At 42.9% G+C, this 21,316-nt stretch overlaps 1 protein-coding gene across 1 annotated transcript; it reads right to left on the bottom strand.

Moving 5' to 3' along the window:
• Nucleotides 1–10,488: 10,488 nt before the first annotated feature.
• LOC127336535 (E3 ubiquitin-protein ligase ATL4) lies at nucleotides 10,489–12,004 on the bottom strand. The gene has a single exon (XM_051363355.2). It carries the CDS (start codon nucleotides 11,933–11,935, stop codon nucleotides 10,883–10,885), a length of 1,053 nt encoding a protein of 350 aa, XP_051219315.1. The 5' UTR covers nucleotides 11,936–12,004; the 3' UTR covers nucleotides 10,489–10,882.
• Between the last annotated feature and the right edge of the window lie 9,312 nt (nucleotides 12,005–21,316).

The raw sequence follows: 21,316 nt of genomic DNA, 5'->3' as shown, positions 1-21,316 counted from the left end.
GTAAACCCAGGGTACTATCTTCGGCAGGCCCATTGGGGATGCCTATGTCAGCGTCGCCAGAAGAGGCGGGAAGATAGTGCAGAAAGAGGCTAGAAAGTGGCGGAACGCATTGAGGTTGCGCAGCATCGACGAGACGTCTCGCCCGCCCCTCCGTCGCCATTAAGGCAAAGCTGCGACGCTTCGTTCGTGTATCGCTGACGCGTTGGGCCCGCCACTCTCCACCTCGCTTCCCGTTGTGTCCGGCGTGCCCGGAGCATCCCCGATGGACTGGGGACTAAGGATGGCAATGGAGCGGGTTTGGATGGATATAGGAAAACCAGATCCATGCCTAAATCCATCAGCCTCGCTCTGCCCCGCCCAAGAAAGTATCCATGGGCATGGATGTCGCCCCAAATCCAAATCCGATGGATACCTGGATATCCATGGATATCCATGCCCATAAATTTTGAGTACCATTTTAGCAATATTTCACTTGCATTTCATCAATAATAAGCTAACATGAATATTTTGGCAGCATTTCGACATTATTTCAATAGCATTTCAGCCGTAATTATGTCGACAATTCATAGGAATATCAAAGCACCAATATATCACATTACCGAGGAGGCGGATCAATCAACGAAGATCCACAGTCAATGCGGCCCGCAGAAGCCCTACCAGCACAAGGCGGTTCCGTGATTATTTATAGTATAAAATCATTAAGGCTTAAATTAATGGTTTGGTGATTTGGGCCTAAAAGGACAGCCAATCGTAGGTAAAATCGCATGTGTCCCTGATATGTGGGTCCCACATGTCAGTTGGATATCCATCGAATATTCATGGAGCAAAAGCTCTGCCCGTGCCCACTCCATGAATTATCGGATATCCGCCCCATGAAATCCGTGGACACAACCAACCCTCCATATCCGTGCCCGGTGGGTCGAATATTCGTGGATACCCGGATCCGTGGATAAAATTGCCATCGTGACAGGGGACAGGCTTGGGGTGCCGGACACTGATACGTCTCAAACGTATCTATAATTTATTATGTTCCATGCTACTTTTATGATGATACTCACATGTTTTATACACACTTTATGTCATTATTATGCATTTTCCGGCACTAACCTATTGACAAGATGCCGAAGCGCCAGTTCCTGTTTTCTGCTGTTTTTGGTTTCAGAAATCCTACAAAGGAAATATTCTCGGAATTGGACGAAATCAACGCCCAGGGTCTTATTTTTCCACGGATCTTCCAGAAGACCGAAGAGGATACGAAGTGGGGCGACGAGGCGCCCAGACCACAGGGCCGCGCAGCCAAGGGTGGGCCCACGCCGCCCTATGGTGTGGGGCCCTCGTGCCTCCACAGACCCTGCCCTTCCGCCTACTTAAAATCTCCGTCGCGAAAATCCTATTACCGAGAGCCACGATACGGAAATAGTTCCAGAGACGCCGCCGCCGCCAATCCCATGTCGGGGGATTCAGGAGATCGCCTCCGGCACCCTGCCGGAGAGGGGAATCATCTCCCGGAGGACTCTTCATCACCATGATCGCCTCCGGATTGATGTGTGAGTAGTTCACCCTTGGACTATGGGTCTATAGCAGTAGCTAGATGGTTGTCTTCTCCTCTTGTGCCATCATGTTTAGATCTTGTGAGCTGCCTATCATGATCAAGTTCATCTATTTGTAATGCTACATGTTGTGTTTGTTGGGATCCGATGAATATGGAATACTATGTCAAGTTGATTATCAATCTATCATATATGTGTTGTTTATGATCTTGCATGCTCTCCGTTGCTAGTAGAGGCTCTCGCCAAGTTGATACTTGTGACTCCAAGAGGGAGTATTTATGCTCGATAGTGGGTTCATGCCTCCATTGAATCTGGGACAGTGACAGAAAGTTCTAAGGTTGTGGATGTGTTGTTGCCACTAGGGATAAAACATCGATGCTTTGTCTAAGGATATTTGTGTTGAGTACATTACACACCATACTTAATGCAATTGTCTGTTGTTGACAACTTAATACTGGAAGGGGTGCGGATGCTAACCCGAAGGTGAACTTTTTAGGCATAGATGCATGCTGGATAGCGGTCTATGTACTTTGTCGTAATGCCCTAAGTAAATATCATAGTAGTCATCATGATATGTATGTGCATTGTTATGCTCTCTCTATTTGTCAATTGCCCAACTGTAATTTGTTCACCCAACATGCTATTTATCTTATTGGAGAGACACCACTAGTGAACTGTGGACCCCGGTCCATTCTTTTACATCGGAATACAATCTACTGCAATCATTGTTCTCTACTGTTCTTCGCAAACAAACATCATTTTCCACACCATACGTTTAATACTTTGTTTACAGCAAGCCGGTGAGATTGACAACCTCACTGTTACGTTGGGGCAAAGTATTTTGATTGTGTTGTGCAGGTTCCACGTTGGCGCCGGAATCCCTGGTGTTGCGCCGCACTACACTCCTCCGCCAAAAACCTTCACGTGGTCCTTGACTCCAACTAGTTCGATAACCTTGGTTTCTTACTGAGGGAAAACTTGCTTCTGTACGCATCACACCTTTCTTTTGGGGTTCCCAACGGATGTGTGCTTCACGCGTTATCAAGACTGTTTTCTGGCGCCGTTGCCGGGGAGATCAAGACACGCTGCAAGGGGAGTCTCCCACTTCCAATCTCTTTACTTTGTTTTTTTCTTGCTTTACTTTACTTTATTTACTGCTTTGTTTGCTTTCTATATCAAAAATACAAAAAAAATTAGTTACTTGCTTTACTTTATTTACTGTATTGTTTGTGTTCTCTATATTAAAAACACAAAAAAATTAGTTACTTGCATTTACTTTACTTAATTTAGTTTACTTTACTTATTTACTATTGCTAAAAATGAGTAATCCTGAAGTTGAAGTTCGTTCGTTTAAGCAACAAGGGGGGAATGTTTTAAAGATGCTTGGTATAGAATTAGTGATACTCATCATAGGTGCACTAAGAAACACTCCACTATTATCCTACTTAGGAACTTTTATGTTGGTATCTCTAGCTGGAATAGGTATGTTCTTGATACTCTTGCAGGGGGTAATTTCCTAGGCACTCCTGCTTTAGAAGCTAGTTGCATTATTGAGAGTCTAGTTGGAATACCACCTGTTAATGAAGCTAAAATTGAAATTTCTCTTGAAGATGTCATGAAAAACTTGGAGGCCATAGAGAAAAATCTTCCAAGTGTTGAGACTAAATTGGGAATATTACTTGATAACACTGATAAACTTGATAAATCTCTAGGTGGAATTAATGAGAGAATTGTCGTCTTAGAAACTTGTGCTACTCATGATAATCAAACCCACAGGATTAGTGAACTTGAAGAAGCTATGGGAACCTTGGGTTAAACCTTTTCTTCTCTTAAGTTTAAGGAGAAAGCTTATGTGGGTAAGGAGGAAAAGTTCATGTATGTCTCTAAGGTGCCTAAGCCAAAAAATTATTATAGGCCTAAAATTGACAAAGCCCTTAGTACCACTATGGATGATGGAGCATCTAAGATACCTATTGTGACAAGTTGTGAAAATTACGATGTTAATGCTTCATCTCTTGATAATACTTGATTCACACTTTCTGCGCCTAGCTGAAAGGCGTTAAAGAAAAGCGCTTATGGGAGACAACCCATTATTTTACTTATGCACTTTTTGTTTTATATTTGAGTCTTGGAAGTTGTTACTACTGTAGCAACCTCTCCTTATCTTTATTTTATTGCATTGTTGTGCCAAGTAAAGTCTTTGATAGTAGGGTTGATACTAGATTTGGATTACTACGCAGAAACAGATTTCTTGCTGTCACGAAATTGAGTAGCCCTGTCTGTAGGTAACCCAGAAAAATCTGCCAATTTACGTGCGTGATCCTCAGATATGTACGCAACTTTCATTCAATTTGAGCTTTTTCATCTGAGCAAGTTAAGTGCCCCAGAAAAATTCTTCTTTACGGACTGTTCTGTTTTGACAGATTCTGCCTTTTATTTCGCATTGTCTGTTTTGCTATGTTTGATGGATTTGTTTGTTCCATTAACTTTCAGTAGCTTTGTGCAATGTCCAGAAGTGTTAAGAATGATTATGTCACCTCTGAATATGTGAATTTTTGATTATGCACTAACCCTCTAATGAGTTTGTTTTGAGTTTGGTGTGGAGGAAGTTTTCAAGGATCAAGAGAGGAGGATGATACAATATGATCAAGAAGAGTGAAAAGTCTAAGCTTGGGGATGCCCCCGTGGTTCATCCCTGCATATTTCAAGAAGACTCGAGCATCTAAGCTTGGGGATGCCCAAGGCATCCCTTCTTCATCGACAACTTATCAGGTCACCTCTAGTGAAACTATATTTTTATTCCGTCACATCTTATGTGCTTTACTTGGAGCGTCTGTATGTTTTTATTTTTGTTTTTGTTTGAATAAAATCGGATCCTAGCATTCCTTGTGTGGGAGAGAGACACGCTCCGCTGTTGCATATGAACACTGGTGTTCTTAGTTTTACTTTTAATGTTCATGGCGAAGGTTGAAACTGCTTTGTTCATTGTTATATGGTTGGAAACAGAAAATGCTTCATGTGGTAATTGGTATAATGTCTTGAATAATTTGATACTTGGCAATTGTTGTGCTAAAATAGATCATGTTTAAGCTCTTGCATCATGTACTTTGCACCTATTAATGAAGAACTACCATAGAGCTTGTTGACATTTGGTTTGCATGATTGGTCTCTCTAAAGTCTAGATATTTTCTGGTGAGGTGTTTGAACAACAAGGAAGACAGTGTAGAGTCTTATAATGCTTGCAATATGTTCTTATGTAAGTTTTGCTGTACCGGTTCATACTTGTGTTTGCTTCAAACAACCTTGCTAGCCAAAGCCTTGTATTGAGAGGGAATACTTCTCGTGCATCCAAATCCTTGAGCCAAAACCTATGCCATTTGTGTCCACCATATCTACCTACTACATGGTATTTTTCTGCCATTCCAAGTAAATACTTCATGTGCTACCTTTAAACAATTCAAAAGTCATTATCTCTTATTTGTGTCGATGTTTTATAGCTCATGAGGAAGTATGTGGTGTTTTATCTTTCAATCTTGTTGGGCAGACTTTCACCAATGGACTAGTGGCTTCATCCGCTTATCCAATAATTTTGCAAAAAGAGCTGGCAATGGGGTTCCCAGCCCCAATTAATTAACTTTCATTAATAATTCTCTTCACATGTTTTGCACTGATTCATCAGTAAGCAACTTAATTATGCAAATAGACACTCCTTCATGGTATGTGAATGTTGGAAGGCACCCGAGGATTCGGTTAGCCATGGCTTGTGTAAGCAAAAGGTTGGGAGGAGTGTCATCTCTAAATAAAACTAAAATATATGTGTAAACAAATAGACACTCCTTCATGGTATGTGAATATTGGAAGGCACCCGAGGATTCGGTTAGCCATGGCTTGAGAAAGCAAAAGGTTGGGAGGAGTGTCATCCATAAATAAATAAAAAACTAAAGTACATGTGTAAACAAAAGAGAAGAGGGATGATCTACCTTGCTGGTAGAGATAACGTCCTTCATGGGAGCCGCTCTTTGAAAGTTTGTTTGATGAGGGGGTTAGAGTGCCCACTACCATTCGTTGACAACAACAAACACCTCTCAAAACTTTACTTTTATGCTCTCTATATGATTTCAAAACTTGAAAAGCTCTAGCACATGATTTTATCCCTGCTTCCCTCTGCGAAGGGCCCTTCTTTTACTTTATGTTGAGTCAGTTTACCTACTTCTTTCTATCTTAGAAGAAAACACTTGTGTCAACTGTGTGCATTAATTCCTACATACTTGCTTATTTGCATTCATCATATTACTTTGTGTTGACAATTATCCATGAGATATACATGTTGAAGTTGAAAGCAACTGCTGAAATTTATATCTTCCTTTGTGTTGCTTCAAAACTTTCTACTAAGAATCTATTGCTTTATGAGTTAACTCATATGCAAGTCTTATTGATGCTTGTCTTGAAATTACTATTCATGAAAAGTCTTTGCTATATGATTCAGCTGTTTAATCATTGTCTTTACCATTGCTTCGAATCACTTCATTCATCTCATATGCTTTACAATAGTATTGATCAAGATTATGATAGCATGTCACTTCAGAAATTATCCTTGTTATCGTTTACCTACTCGAGGGCGAGTAGGAACTAAGCTTGGGGATGCTTGATACGTCTCAAACGTATCTATAATTTCTTATGTTCCATGCTACTTTTATGATGATACTCACATGTTTTATACACACTTTATGTCATTATTATGCATTTTCCGGCACTAACCTATTGACAAGATGCCGAAGCGCCAGTTCCTGTTTTCTGTTGTTTTTGGTTTCAGAAATCCTACAAAGGAAATATTCTCAGAATTGGACGAAATCAACGCCCAGGGTCTTATTTTTCCACGGAGCTTCCATAAGACCGAAGAGGATACGAAGTGGGGCGACGAGGCGCCCAGACCACAGGGCCACGCGGCCAAGGGTAGGCCCGCACCGCCCTATTGTGTGGGGCCCTCGTGCCTCCACCGACCCTGCCCTTCTGCCTACTTAAACTCTCTGTCACGAAAACCCTATTACCGAGAGCCACGATATGGAAATAGTTCCAGAGACGCCGCCGCCGCCAATCCCATCTCGGGGGATTCAGGAGATCGCCTCCGGCACCCTGCCGGAGAGGGGAATCATCTCCCGGAGGACTCTTCATCACCATGATCGCCTCCGGATTGATGTGTGAGTAGTTCACCCTTGGACTATCGGTCCATAGCAGTAGCTAGATGGTTGTCTTCTCCTCTTGTGCCATCATGTTTAGATCTTGTGAGCTGCCTATCATGATCAAGATCATCTATTTGTAATGCTACATGTTGTGTTTGTTGGGATCCGATGAATATGGAATACTATGTCAAGTTGATTATCAATCTATCATATATGTGTTGTTTATGATCTTGCATGCTCTCCGTTGCTAGTAGAGGCTCTGGCCAAGTTGATACTTGTGACTCCAAGAGGGAGTATTTATGCTCGATAGTGGGTTCATGCCTCCATTGAATCTGGGACAATGACAGAACATTCTAAGGTTGTGGATGTGCTGTTGCCACTAGGGATAAAACATCGATGCTTTGTCTAAAGATATTTGTGTTGATTACATTACGCACCATACTTAATGCAATTGTCTGTTGTTGGCAACTTAATACTGGAAGAGGTGCGGATGCTAACCCGAAGGTGGACTTTTTAGGCATAGATGCATGCTGGATAGCGGTCTATGTACTTTGTCGTAATGCCCTAAGTAAATCTCATAGTAGTCATCATTTTATGTATGTGCATTGTTATGCCCTCTCTATTTGTTAATTGCCCAACTGTAATTTGTTCACCCAACATGCTATTTATCTTATTGGCGAGACACCACTAGTGAACTGTGGACCCCAGTCCATTCTTTTACATCTGAATACAATCTACTGCAATCATTATTATCTACTGTTCTTCGCAAACAAACATCATTTTCCACACCATACGTTTAATCCTTTGTTTACAGCAAGCCGGTGAGATTGACAACCTCACTGTTACGTTGGGGCAAAGTATTTTGATTGTGTTGTGCAGGTTCCACGTTGGCGCAGGAATCCCTGGTGTTGCGCCGCACTACACTCCTCCGCCAACAACCTTCACATGGTCCTTGACTCCTACTGGTTCGATAACCTTGGTTTCTTACTGAGGGAAAACTTGCTGCTGTACGCATCACACCTTCCTCTTGGGGTTCCCAACGGATGTGTGCTTCACGCGTTATCAGACACTGTATTGGGCCGCGCCGAACGGAAAGGGCCTTTGGGGCGCGCGGATGGAAACAAAAAAATATCCAGCACGCCTCAAATACCTTTGCGGTCGCTTTGGGAGACGCGGCTGGAGATGATCTTTCATTTTCTCTTTCTTTTTGAACTCCTTTAGGTTAGTGAATGGTCGGTATGATACTTTCATTTTCTCTTTCTTTTTGAACTCCTTGTCGGTTCCACTTTCTCCTCGCTTGTAAGACTAGAGCTGCCTCAGCTCATTGTTGCTTTTAAATAAAATGATGTGAGGTAGAGGGGATGCCCCTTCCGATGTTTGTTCAAAAAAAAGGAAAACAATTACATGATATAAGAGAAACAAAATTACACGCATACAAAATAATTCATTTTATTAGATGTAAAAACTGATGCATATTGAATAAAAATGTTATAGTATTTATAAAGTAGTTAACAATCATGCACATAATAAATTTTTAATGTATTTACAAAATATATTCATATATTTATGAAAATACTCTAATGAATCAAATAATAATTTTAAAATGCTTGTGTATTTTTTTAAAAAATCAATGTTCAAACATTAAAAATAAATATTCACGCATATGAATAACACATATCTAAGTATTTTAAAAGATATTTATTTATTTCAAGAAAATGATAAAAGTAAAATAAGAGGCAAAATAAGGAAACAACAGAATATGTAAATGATTATTTACAAGTTTGCCTGTGCAAAACAGAGGATTATAAAACATAGAAAAACTAGTGAAAGGGTGGTTGGATGAATCGTAGGAAGAAAAAAACACACAGGAAAAGTGTCTCCATCCTACGCGCTTAAGTCTAAGAATGAGTTTGGAGTGGATGTTCAAATTCCTTGAGGGCATAGGAATCCAATCCATAGAAAATTAGAAATTTAAGTAGCACTATTACTTTAATCCAAAGGCAATCCATAGGAAAACAAATCCTGAAGATTGAAGTCCAACAAAAAAAACCTAAGAAATTCCTGCAATCTAAAGAGGCCCTTAATCAGTACTTTATAGGAAAACTAGTTTAAATATAGGGAATGTATCCAGGGTAAGAGATAGATTCTAGAAATTGCACTGCAAGAAGATCGTTATACCTTTTAGCCTCGTGAGAGCGCAGAGGTATAGGGCAGACCACCAAATGTTTTCTTCACAAGTACGCAGATAAGCTAACCAAACTTTCATCACTCGTTGCCCACGGAATCATGTAACTACCATGTTGTACTGGCTCGTGCGGCTCTGGTTACAGTGGTAAGAGCATCCCCAGCCGTTGGGCTCCTCAGGCCGAAATCCGGCGTTAGTTATCGCCGGATGGATGTATTTTGTGGCCTGGGGAGGCCCATTTTCCCAGCCGCGAGCCCATGGTCGCGCACTCACCGCGTGCATAGCGACGGCGCAGTCACCGGGAAGGGCAATCGTCGGAGTGCCCTTGACGCATTGAACCGTCGCAAAGTGGTCTGGAGAGCCCAAACGACTCGTCGGGAACGGCCGAAGTGGCCTCGATGCGAGAACCGCCGTAATGGAGCACGAACTCCGCGGAAGAGCAACCGCCGCTCTCTTCGTCGAGGAAGAAGAAGTAGTTTAAGTTTGTTTTAAAGTTTTTATATGTAATTTTTATGTTCATTCGAATTATATTCGAAATATATATAATCTATCTATGTTTGCACCACTTGAGAGTTCAAAGCTTTCGTTCGACGAGGGTATTGCCGTAGATCGGGAAGACGAGGGTATTGCCGTAGATCGGGAAGACGAGGGTATTGCCGTACAAACCCAGTCCATTGTCGCCGACAAGTTGGGGCCACGCGCGCTTTCGTTTCGTCCGGACTCCCCGAGCGCTTCCCGGGGGGCCGGGGATGGCGTGGACTCGCCGGATGGATGAAGGGCCAAATCCGGACGAAAATGAGGAACCGGGGGCGCGACTGGGCCGAATTACGCCGTCCGGATGGAAAAAACGCTCGCCGGGGGCCTGTTCGGGGGGACTAGTGGAGATGCTCTAATCACTCACAGAAATCTTCCAAGTACAAGTAGAACTATCTGAGCAGTAACCAGCGACTATTACTAGATTGGAATCGTTGCACCAACCCAACAGAGATCGAAAAGCACAGCCACTGTGTGTGCTTGTTGCGTAAAGCGGCGCTCGTGTCGTGGGTTTGACCAGGGAGCATCGGAAACAGTAGGAGAATTCTGCTCTCGTCACGGCCGGGTAGAGTGGTTGACCAAATCACATCAGCTTGGGGCGCTGCTGAAATGAGCTGAATGCCGATGGCATCGCCAATCGGCAGAGAACACAATTTGACCGTCGTCAGACAGTGCGATCGATGCCTTCAGATTCAGGTCCCGGTCCCCTGCATTCCATTGGTTTTAACTTTCTTTGTGTTGGAGATCGAATATGTGCACGAGAAACAGGCGAGAACGATCAGGTCTCGGTGACCTGGGAGAACGGATTCTCTACTCTCCTCCTCGCCTGTGATATGGGAGGCTGCCAATTGGGTGTTCAGTCATAACAAAGTCCCCAGTGACTGGAATCACTGAACATTGGGTGTTTCGATGCAGTTCCTCCGCCGCACAACATCACCGGACCTGGATATCTACGCTGATTCTTCCGAAATGGATACCATCGGCATTGAGCTGAAGAGTGAACGATTTCAAGATTCAGCAGACACCCCAAGATTCAGGATTCAGCAATCTTGAACAACACTATATCTTCTCCGGACATGACATGTTTTCCGTCAGGCCCTCCACGCAAAGGCTACATGGTGTCGGCTCTGACGGACACGTTGACACACACACACGCATTGACACGCAAGACTAAATGACACAGCTACATCCCTGTTTATCCTTATGCAAGGTGCAGATAACTAAGTCTACAGAAAAGAAAATTTTGCATCCATGGTTTCCTATTCTGTTCTTCGACTTCCTCGGGTTCCTAGATCCCAACTCCGAGAATGAGCTATGTGCACAACTGGTTTTCACCTAGGTACTACATTTTGTGCCAGAGTCAACAGAAGCTTCCAAAGCATTGGATCCATGCTTAGCGCAAAAGCCCTTGGCACTTTCAGCAACAATTATGTTCAGACGGCGGCGATCCACCGGTACAGCACCATGAACGCCGTCTCCTCCTCGTCATACCCCGGCGGCGGCGGCGGTGGCGTTGCGGCTGCCTCCGTGTCCCACAGCCACGGTTCCTCGTTCCTCTGGCTCGACCGGGAGCTCCACAGCCCGGGGAAGGCGAGGGACGACGCCGAGGATGCCAGGCGATCCATGTACTCCCGCAGCCAGCTACGCGTGGGCGATCCTGCCGCTTCAGCCACCGCCTCGCCGGGAGGCGACGGCGACGGTGATCTCTCAGCGGCAGGCTTCTCCTCTTTGATGGTGTCGGGCGCCCTGGCCACGGCGCGCACCATCCGGGACACCACGGCCTCGACCTCCTCCTCGATGTGGTACTCGAAGGAGCCGAGCGAGTAGGTGCGGCTGTCACCCCCGCCGCTGCCGACACTGACGGGCGAGCCGCGGCTGCTGACGCTGCCCATCTCGACGCGGAAACGGTCCCTACTAATCCTCGGAGGCTCCGGCGGCGGTGGCGGCGGCTGCTCGGCGGCGAGGATGGCGGAGATGGAGGGGTGCGGGAGCGCGACGGTGGCGCGGCAGAGCGGGCAGGTCGGGGAGGTGCGGAGCCACGCGTCCACGCAGGCGGCGTGGAACGCGTGCCGGCACGCGGGGAGCAGCCGCAGCTCCGCCTCCAGCGTGAACGGCGAGAGGCACACGGCGCAGTCCGGGGAGCTCTTCGGCAGCGCCGCCAGCGCCGACGCCATCGTGAACCGGGGCAGCGACTCGATCAGCCGCCGCCGCCGCTTCTCCTCGCCTTCCTCCCTGTTATCCTCCCGTGCCCCGGCATGCGCCTGGCCCCGGTGCGTCCGCGGGAGCGTCGACGAGGGAGACGAGCGGGAGAGGTACCGGAGGAGCGCGTGGATGGAGACGCAGGCGACGACGACGAAGGCGAGGAGGCCGGCGATGATGAGGAGGGAAGTGAGCAAGGAAGTGTTGGCGGCAGAGTCAGACGGGGGAGCGGCGGGGTCGGCGGCGTCGGTGTACGGTGGCGGGGGAGACGGGAAAAGGGAAGCCATAACGAGGGAAGCTTAGCTTGGGGCTGATTTAACCGTCAAGGCATGGAGGTCTGGCGCCTTTTATTTGCGAGGGCTCTCTTGGACTGAGGTGAGGAGGCGGAAGGCTGGAGAAGATAGCGGTTGATAAGCTTACTCCTATAGTGATGGCATTCGTTAAGAAAAACCTCAGTGGTGATATGAAAGAGTACCTTTAAATTTCGTATTAGTTGCCGCTAATCTAGATGTATCTAGACACATTTTCTATGTAGACACATTCATATTTGCGACACCTAGATACGGATGGGGGGAATTATTCGCTAGAGACTCTTAAATGGCGTGATAATTTAATGTGCGAAAGTAAATTAGCGGCGATAAGATTATCAGACGTTGAAGGTATTCGGCAAAAAAAATCTTAGGAGTGGAATGAATGAGTACCTATTTTAGATCAAGTAAAGGAGTACTTCGTAAATGTACTCGAATGAATACATTATCTTTCGTTTTATTCGCAGATGGGTCTTTAAATGGCGTAATTTAAGGCTTGGAAGCACAACACCGGAGTGAATTAGCGGTGTTCAGGCTATCGAACGATGAAGGTACCCGACAAAAAATTTAAGGAGTGAAATGAAGGACCTACCTTTTTTAGAGAAGCAAAAGAGTACTTTGTAAATGCGCTCGGATGAAAACATTATCCTTTGTTTTATTCGCGAGGGATTTCTGGATGGCGTGGTGGAATGATGTGGGGAAGCTGAACCCCGGAACTAAATTAAAGGCCATACGGTTATTCAAACAGTGAAGGTATTCGACAGTGAAAAATGTTAGGGGTGCAATCCCTTCTTTGATGAGGTAGAGGATCATTGTCTAATCGACCTTTTCAAGAATAACAGTCCTCGGATCATTTCCGATTTTTGTTTCCTGAGCTGAACGATATGGAGTAACAAAAAATTCCAGGAGTAAAGTGATGATTACATTTCTTATATGAAATGGAACAGTACTTCGTAATCGTACAATGCAATTGTAATCCAATGGATATATTGCTTCTTTGTTTTATTTTTGATGGTTGTTTGAAGTGTGTAGTGGGTGAGGTGCTGACAAAGAGGCTAGTGGGTAAAATTAGCGGTTGATCAGATTACCCCAATAGTGAAGAAATTCTTCCAAAATTAAATCCTAGGAGTGAAGTGGAGGAGTACCATGTTTAGATGAAGTGCGGGAGTACTTCATAACCGTACCCTGATGAGTAATTGTTTCTTTTTCTTTTAGTGTTTCTTCGACATATGCTTCTTTCATTGCCATTACGTATTTTCTTAGGAAACCCGAGCATAGAGGCACAAAACATAAACCCATCACATGCATGCGCTCATATAGCATACAAGACATAGTGAACATTGGAATAGTGAAATTAAAAACCGAAAAAATTAGATATACAAAAGAAGGACCCACCTGGTACATTTGATTGTAGAACAAGTTTACTAGTGCAAAATAGAGGATCACAAAATATATTTGAAATGCAAATTAGTCATTTGGATGGGAAACAACTATAGAACAAGTAAAGTGGCAAGACAAGAACTCCATGGACAAGGGCCCCAGCTGCAGCGCTTCCACCTCTACCTCGACCGCTCTGGCAACATGTAACTCCCTGCTTCCTTCTTCTTTCGTTGCTTTCCAAGATTCTTTAGTGGAACATTTGTTGAAAGTACTCCCTCCGTCCTAAAATGTAAGGTGCCTAAGGATTAGTCAAAAGTTAACATTTTTAAGTTTGATCAAGTTTATACACCAAAATATAAACATTTACAGTACTGAATCAACATGAATAGATTCACCATAAAGTATATTTTATTAATGTGTCTATTAGATATTGTAGATGTAAATATTTTTTCTAGATATTTGGTCAAAATTAGTAAAGTTTGACTTTTGACCAATCCTTAAAAGGAACCGAGGGAGTATTTGCTAGAGACTCTTGAATGGAGTGATAATTTAACGTGAGAAAGTAGATTAGCGGTGATAAGGTTATTAGATGTTGGAGGTATTCGTAAAAAAAACTTAGGAATGAAATGAATGAGTACCTATTTTAGAGAAGTAAAGGAGTACTTCGTAAATGTACTTGAATGAATACATTATCTTTCATTTTATTTGTAGATGAGTCTTTAAATGGCGTAATTTAAGGCGTGGAAGCACATCATCGGAGTGAATTAGCGGTGCTAAGGCTATCGAACGATGAAGGTATCCGACAAAATAATTAAGGAGTGAAATGAAGGACCTATCTTTTTTAGGAGAAGCAAAGGAGTACTTCGTAAATGCACTCAGATGAATACATTATCTTTTGTTTTATTTGTGAGAGATTTTTGGATGGTGTGGTGGATTGATGTGGGGAATCAGAACCCCGGAAGTAAACTAAAGGGTCATACGGTTATTCGAATAGTGAAGGTATTCGACGAAAAAAATCTTAGGGTGCAATCCCTTCTTTGATAAGGTAAAGGATCATTGTCTAACCGTTCTAGATTGAACAATAGGGATTACCAAAATATTCCATTAGTAAAGTGAATGAGTATATTTACTATATGAAATGGAACAATACTTTGTATTCCATTGAATATATTGCCTTTTTTGTTTTATTTTTATGGTTGTTCGAAGTGTGTAGTGGGTTGAGGTGCTGACAAAGGGGCCAATGGGTAAAATTAGATGTTGATCAGATTACCCAAATAGTGAAGGAATTCTCCCAAAATTAAATCCTAGGAGTGAAGCGAAGGAGTACCTTGTTTAGATGAAGTAAAGGAGTACTTCATAACCATAGTTGATGAGTAATTATTTTTTCCTTCAATGTTTCTTGGACATAAACTTCTTTCATTGCCATTACATTTTTTTCTTAGGAAACCCGAGCATAGAGGCACAAAACATAAACCATTGCATGCATACGCTCATACAACATACAACACATATTAAACAATGGAGTAGCAAAATTTAAAACCGACAAAATTCGTAGATATGCAAAAGAAGGACCCACTTGCTACATTTGATTGTAGAACATGTTTTCTAGTGCAAAATAGAGGATCAGAAAATATAGGTGAAATGCAAAAGACAGTCATTTGGATGGGAAACAATTATAAAACAAGGAAAGTTTCACGATCCTATGCGAGCGAGTCTTAAAAATAGATCGAAGTGGATGTTCAAATTCATAAGAATTTGATGCATAAGAATCTAATCCATATAAATTTATAAATATAACGATCTTGAGTTTTACTAAATCTTATGAAATTACAATAATATAAAAGATCCTTAATTATACATACAACGTGTCAAATCCGGGGTTTGATCACTAATGAACTTGCAGTACAACCACTCTCCTACTTATCCAACCAATTGTTGATCTCTTTGTCATTACACTTTGTTACTTCTATGAAGTGGTAATTATCATAATTAAGGGGTATAATAGCATTATTAATCATATAAACTAATACCTCTAAACTTTTCAAAACGGGCAGATAATTAATTACCCCGGTCAGAAGTATAACTGAACCTTGACCTTTTCACTGAGTACCAACATCTCCAATGTTGAACATTCATAGAGGTTAGTGATGGATATGTTGGCGTTGTAACTTCCTATCATGCTAGCAACTTGCATACATATGTGGTGAGATCGGTGCCATATACCCTGAGACTAAGCTAGTTCGGTCAGTGATATTACTACATCGTTGGAACCTACCTAGGTCAGTTCGATGGTGATATATGTAAAAAATATCCATATTTTTTGCTGTTTATTATATGATACTCCTTCATAATTGCATGATATGTAAGGTTTCAAACATGTTGTTACATTGATTTTGGGTATTTTACACACAAAAAAACATTTTTATTTGTTTCTAACGTTGCCATTTTTTAGTTTCAGGAACCTTCCATATGTCAAATGGATCCCAAATTTTTGTTAGCATCATATTTTTTTGGCAAAACCAAGATGTGAGAAGAAGAAGTGGAGTTGGAGCTCCATGGGCTAGCTAGAAGAGCCATCGTTGATATCGTGGAGTCGCTAGAAGGGAGATGTGAAACACAAAAAACAAGAAACCTAGAGCAACCTGCAAAGATTGGAGGGGAAACGCCGCTAGAGTAGCCCGGGTTGCTCCTCCACCTCTATCAATATAATAACCATCATTCCCATGATGAAGAGGTAGTAGTCCACTCCTGAAATCTGTATTTTTGTAAGCAACTTGTATCATCTCCCTCGATGTACTTCACTAGTTAGAGCCACATGAGTTGCCTACACGATTCTGGTCTTATATCTATTATGTTGATGGCAAATCTTTGTTATGATATGAGTTCTGAGATTCAACTGAGATATATGTGCTTGGTGCAGTAATAGATGCATATGTTACCCCATTCATGTATCCTATGCTCTCATCAAACTTTTATGAAAAAAACCCGTGTGGGGATGTGTGTGTTAGTTGGAGTAATTTTGTAGTGGCATGTGGATTGTGACATAGAAATTGTGTGTGCTATGGTTTTTACCTTCCCATTAATTATACCACTATGGATAAAGTAATTCTTTTGTTATTCTTCATGTAGTAACATTCTAGGTGACGTTATTTTCATGGTACTATATTTTTAATCAACATCATGTCAATTTTTTTTAAGCCTGTACATATGTTAATTCTTAAACTTGGTTGATGGATTTGTTTCTAACTATGGGAGTATTAGTGAGATGCAAAATTCATTTCTATGCTAGGAGTGATTCCGATATGAATATGTATCAATCACTACATTAAATTTTCTATCACTTTTAACTTATTGTTTGAAGCTATATTCGTGCAAGCATGTTTATGAGAGAGGCCAAGTGAAACCAAGAATCCACTCCACTTTAAACTAAAAATGCATCTTTTATTTTATATTGCTTTGCATGCTCTTTTGCTTTCAGCTCTATTTAAATCCAAAAATAAAAATACCTTGAATTACATGTTTGCTTTTTTTTTATACTCCCTTCGTTTCTAGATATAAGTTATATGGTTTTTTGAAAAAATCCAAAATATAAGGTGTATTGTATTGCACAACATGTCTGGAATTTTTTTTCGATATTTGATTACCTTTCCTTATGAAATTTTCTATCCATGTGTGTTCTTTAATTTTTGTGCCAAAACTTATATGGATTATATCTAGAAACAGAGGGAGTATTGACCTTAACTAAAAATGTTTCATGGGAGGCAACCCATGCTTAATAGAGTTTTCCTTTACTTGTTTTTGTTTTTGTTTTTTTATTCTAATAAAGAGTGTTCATGAGATCCTTTGGAAAAGAGAAGAAGAAATAGTTTTTTTTGTCTTTATTTGCTTGTTAATTTGTTTAAAATCCAAAAACTCATAAAAATATTGTATTAAAATCTGGTATGATGGGTGATCAAATTGATAAGTTGTGTGACTACACAAATGTACAAAATTCTCAATTTATTTCTCAACATATTACCTCACCTGACATTACAGTTGATTTCTTTGAAGTAAACTCTGACTTACTGAACTTAATATGTAAGGATCAATTTGGTGGATACGCTATGGAGGATGTTGATACATGTAAAATATGTCTAGAAACTTTGGCGTTTGTTATATGCTATTCATTGATATTTGCATGATATGTGAGTTTTTCAACATGTTTTATATTAATTTTAGGGTTTTTTTTTCACAAAGTACACTTTTAATAGTTTCTAATGCTGCAAAACAGAAAAACCCTATTTTACGTTTTTTCGAGTTTTAGAGATTTACACATGTCAAATGGATCAAACCTTTTTTGCCACGTCAATTTTTCGGGAAAGACCAAAGGATGAGAAGAAGTGCTAGAGAAGATCAACATGCCGGCTGGCATAGCCCATAGAGGACCCAAACAAAAATGTTACATTGTTACTTTCGTGTGCTATAATTTCTCACTTCACAGTTCATACAACTTAGCAAATGGACACACTGTTTTGCAGAAACTTACAAGGATAAGTTTCAAATCAATATATATGTGCGCGTTTTTTTCCTTCGAATCTTAAATACTCAAAATACTTAATTTTTGGTACTATTTTGAAAATAAGTTTGATCATCTTTTTGAAAAGAGTAGGTGCACTGAAAGCTTAGGTTCAACATTTTTTTAGCAAGAAGGGAATCGACTAACGGTTCAGATTTTTTGGATGGCCATGGCTAGGTTCCTAGTTTTTCTTGTGATATAAAGAACCCAGAAGGTAATAAAAATCCCACCAAACAACGATTACACACGCTGGCGTGAGCCGAAAGAGCGCAGCCGTCTTCGTCACTTCGTCATTGGAGTCTGACAAAGTTTTTCGTAGTAGACAAACAGAAAATTATCATTCTAAAGACCCAAATAACCAACACACTGGAGCAGCAACTTCACCAAAGATGAAACCCGTAAATCCGAAGAGCTAGAGCTGAAGCCACACCAGCAAACAAATGGCATATACCAATAGAAGAATGAAACCACTGCGAATAATTCGAACTAAGATTATTTTCTCCCCACGTTTTGGAGTAGGTGACACTGGGAGTACAAGTTTCACTCTAGCAAGGTAACGTAAAGCACCGCCGCTTGCACATGATGTAATGCCGCCGGCCGGTGATTAATTTGCGTGTCCATTTTCTAGGAGGCACGTCACACTTATAGAAAATCTGCTAGGTCCTAGAAACTGCAAACTCCCAGTAATCTAGTGATAAAAAAGAATAATAACTATGCTTGAGTCTTGAACACTCCCAGGAAATGTTACATCATGATAGGCATGAACGTGTTGCATTGCTACGAATGAATCCATAGCTGGATCTCCTCCTAATTCCACGTGCCGGTGACAGCACATGTGTTCGTGCTGATTACTGGTCATTTTGTTACGAGTACCTGGCACTTGACAAGCGTCAACAGTAATGCATGATAATCGCACGGTTGTCCAAAGACGGAAGCAGCTGAGCTGACGAGTGACACTTTTGTCCCAAGATGGAATCAGCTGGGCTGACGAGTGAAGTCTCGGCACTCATCTCGGCCGGCAGCAACAGCAAGCTGTCTTCCGTTATCGCAAATGAGAGCAAGATGAAGCGGCAGCCCGTGCCCAAAGCAAAGGGGAGCGCACTGAGACGATTGCTTGGCTTGCACACCTAGTTAAGCTATAGCATGCGGATTTGAGATTTCTCAATTGGTTTCTATCGATCGTGGCTGCCACGGCTGTGGGGGGGTGCCTGAATGTGGCAAGATGAATTCCTGCCTCAGTTTCGGAGCTCTCCATTCACTTTTGTTCACAATTATGATGATCATCAGTTGCGGCGTAGCGCTGCCCTGTCCGGGCGTTTCTTTCCGCTGTGTCCTTTTACGCTTTTTGATGTTACTAGAGTTGTCCGTCATGATGATGGTGTATGCTTAGCCGTGAACTTTGTGATCGAGTAGCTTTCTACACTAGCTTTTGAAGGTGGCAGCACCGCAAAGATCTAGAGAAAAATAACATAACTTGCCCTCATCCAGTGCTCAAGAGAGGGCGCCGATTCATATTTTCACCTGAATCTCACGGAGTGCGATGGGTAAACATATTGCAATGGCGAGATCCACCAACCGCCATCGTAAAAATCATTGGTGTTACCTAACTCGCGCTAGATCGGACTGCTCTACAATGTAATAAAAATCTACCAGTACCTGTCAATACCACTGACGAACGATCGAGTTGGTACATCAGATTCATCAGGGAAATCCATCCAGCATACGTGTTGCTACTAATGGTTGCTAGGATGACACAATGTGATCTCTGTGATGGTGCCGTAAGTGGCCTACTATCCCCCCGTGACACCAACCCGCGGATGCTGTCGCAAAGCGGGGGCTTTCTTGCTTGCATCCGCACGGGAAACCTTCTCCGCCCGGGCTTTCCAGTTCCGTTGGTTGGTCCATCTATCACGAATTCTGGCAGCCGCGAATTTTGTGAACGAATACAAGACAAGCAGCTCGTTGCTTGTTAGCAACATGTTGGTCACCAAAACAAGAGAAAGAAATGACAAGCCTTATCCAGATATCCGTTCAGATTTTTCGTGCAGATGCGATGGAACATAGAAGGAGAGGAAAAAAAAAAGAGGGAAGTCCAAAGAAAATGTGGACTTATATCCGAAATTGGGACTGATTTAGGGCTCTTTTGATTTGGAGGAAATGTGGAGGAAAAGTAGAGAGTTAGAAAAAATTTCAAAGATGCTACTCTTCACTCCTTTGATTCATACAAATGGTGGAAAGAAAAATCAAAGGAACTATTCCTTTGGAGCTCAGTTTCAATCCAAATCCTACAGAAAATGAAAATCCACTCAGACCTCATTATCCAATTCCTAGGCATAAGAGCATCTCCAGCCGTCTCCCCGACGAGGCCCCCAGCAGCCCTTTTTTCATCCAGACGGCGTTAATCGGCCCAGCCGCGCCATCCCCGGATTTGGCCTTTAATCCATCCGGAGAGCCCATGCCATCCACGGCCCCCCGGGGTGCGCTCGGGCACTCCGGACGAGAGAAAAGCGGGGACGGACCCACTCTGTCGGCGAGAGAACACACGAACCCCACCATTTTCTCGACGCAAATCTCCCCTCCCCTCTTGTTGCTCTGTCGCCGCCGGCACCACCCCTAGCCAATCTCCGCCGGACGGTTGCCTGAACTCCGTCGTCCCTCCACCCAGCAGCCTATATTCCGCCGTCTGTCGTGCCATCTGCCTATATTCCTTCGTCGGGAAACTCCCTCGCGTCGCACCTCGTCGACACGCCCGGCAGTTGTTCGTCCAATTGCCTGGCCGGACATGGACTCCGACGAGGAGGAGCAGATGTTCGCCGAACTTTTTGAAGAAGAAATGGCAGCCACCGCCCAAGACGAGGAGCACATGTTGATCCTAGCTTGACTGTCCGGCTTGTACGTCGAGACAGCCATTGGTCGCTGTGGTGGGTCGGCACTAGGTCGCTGGTAGTGCAAGCTGAGGCAGCGAATGGAGGGCTACTGCATGCTCTACGCCGACTACTTCGCCGATGACCCATTGCACGGTGAGGTTGTTTTTAGGCGTCGTTTCAGGACTCCTATTTCAGATGCAAGTTGGATTGCACCGGTATGGCAGGGTTTTCCACCCTCCAAAAGTGCACGGTGGTTATGCGGATGCTGGCATATGGAGCTCCTGGTGATTCTGCCGATGACCATCTTCGGATGGCGGAGTCCACCGCCCTTGATTGTTTCTACCGGTTCTGCAGGGCGGTGATAGCAGTGTTCGGGGACATCTACTTGAGATCACCCACTGTCGAAGACAATGCTCAGATCCTCGCTGTCAATGAAGCTTGAGGATTTCCAGGAATGCTTGGAAGTATTGACTGCATGCATTGGAAATGGAAGAACCGTCCGTTTGGCTAGCAGGGAATGTACAAGGGTCACAAAAAAGGCTGCACTGTGATACTTGA

Source organism: Lolium perenne, chromosome 2 (assembly GCF_019359855.2).
Source record: "Lolium perenne isolate Kyuss_39 chromosome 2, Kyuss_2.0, whole genome shotgun sequence".
Lineage (NCBI taxonomy): Eukaryota > Viridiplantae > Streptophyta > Magnoliopsida > Poales > Poaceae > Lolium > Lolium perenne.
The sequence above is the reverse complement of the archived record's forward strand: the minus strand, read 5'-3'. Positions and strand labels throughout refer to the sequence as shown.

Bases quoted from the DNA above. Each gene is read 5' to 3' on its own strand.
- LOC127336535 (XM_051363355.2), bottom strand. From the start codon at position 11,935: ATGGCTTCCCTTTTCCCGTCTCCCCCGCCACCGTACACCGACGCCGCC.